The 1,537-nt window shown below is 32.7% G+C and overlaps 1 protein-coding gene across 4 annotated transcripts in view; it reads right to left on the reverse strand.

The window, feature by feature from the left end:
* The window catches only part of CD47 (CD47 molecule), a 62,121-nt gene that overhangs the window by 25,083 nt on the left and 35,501 nt on the right, over positions 1 to 1,537 (reverse strand). For all 4 annotated transcript variants that reach the window (XR_002775349.1, XR_002775350.1, XM_012810380.2 and 1 more), the window contains exon 7: positions 1,263 to 1,355. Coding sequence is in view for 2 of the 4 variants with exons in the window: in XM_012810380.2 (XP_012665834.1) it covers positions 1,263 to 1,355 (93 nt within the window). In the remaining 2 variants the exon portion in view is untranslated. The remainder of the gene's footprint in view (positions 1 to 1,262; positions 1,356 to 1,537) is intronic.

Raw genomic sequence — 1,537 nt, forward strand, 5'->3', positions numbered from 1 at the left:
TGAAACTAAACACACCCTTAACATTACCCCAATGAGACTGTCTCAAAAAAAAAAAAAAAATTCAAATTTTGTATTATTTGTAGAAACACATAAAGCTCACCTAAATAAAGCAGAACTACTAATTTTTTTAGTCAATTAATTTGTACCTTTATTTTTTTTTTTAGTCAATTAATTTGTACCTTTACTTTATTTCATAAATAAAAAGAGGTCTCCCTCTAAGTGGGAGACTAGTATAAATCAGATTATAGGCAACATTTTCAGCTTAGGTAAGGTACATAAGTTTCAGGTACTATTAAAAGCATCTATCTCTCTGTATGTCAAAAATAAAAATTTAGGCAGAAATCTGTTACAGAAAAATTGGCAAATTAAATACAAAAGTTAGAAACAATGAAGTGAATTCTATGCTTATTAAGAATTGATTTTAAGGCCGGGCACAGTGGCTTATGCCCGACACTCTGGGAGGCCCAGGCAGGTGGATTGCTTGAGCTCAGGAATTTGAGACTAGCCTGAACAAAGGTAAGACCCTATCTCTACTAAAAATAGAAAAAACAAGCCAAGAGTGTTTTGTAGTCCTAGCTACTCTGGAGGCCAAGCCAAGAGGACTGACTGAGCCTAAAAGTTTGAAGTTGCTGTGAGCTATGATGCCAAGGCACTCTACCCAGGGTGACAGAGTCTCTGTCTCAAAAAAAATAATAAATAAATAAATTTGATTTTAAAGGTAGTAAATGCCTAAATTTAATGTCTTAAAATTCAATGTCTTATTTTGTTGGTTTTAACTAGAAATGTTTTGAAGTCATGCACTCTTTAAAGGTCGCTGCTCTTTAAGTTAATAAAATTGACAGATTTTGAGTCTTAATTTTTGTCTACTTAGGGGCATCTGTGTTTATATGAACAGTGCAAGAACTAGAGCAAGCGATGAGTCTCTGTCAGAAAGCGCTATCATAGAAACAACAATTAAACATACTTTTCCTATTAAAATGGCTCCTCAAAGATCATCTCTTTTACTTAACATAAAATAAATCTTCATATTCTAACACATAAAGCTATCTTCTTTTAAATTGGTTTATAATCAAACTTTTCACTAGTTTATATGCCTTCTACCTTCCTTAATTACCCTCAAATCATTCCAACTATATTTTCTCATTTGGGGGGTTATCAATACATTTCTTTGATCCTAAACTGGACATATCAACTACAAAGCATTTTCCAAGTTACATATCTAAAATTTTTGGCATAGGTTAACAAAAATAAGATTGACTTACCCACAAATTTCATATAAATTAATCCAAGTAATTGTACTAGAGCAAAGATACCCAAACCTGAAATCAGGACAGGGCCATGCACTGGTGTACAAGCTGCAAAAACAAAAAAAATTTTGGATTAGAAATGGGTATGAAATAAGTAAGATTTTAAAATAAATCAATAATAATAGTAACAGCAACAAGTTTTAAGGTAATTATATTTATAATGATTGAAAAATAGGCTCGGCGCCTGTGGCTCAAGTGGCTAAGGCGCCAGCCACATACACCTAAGGTGG

Source organism: Otolemur garnettii, unplaced genomic scaffold, assembly GCF_000181295.1.
Source record: "Otolemur garnettii isolate 467f Iridium unplaced genomic scaffold, OtoGar3 scaffold00131, whole genome shotgun sequence".
NCBI lineage: Eukaryota > Metazoa > Chordata > Mammalia > Primates > Galagidae > Otolemur > Otolemur garnettii.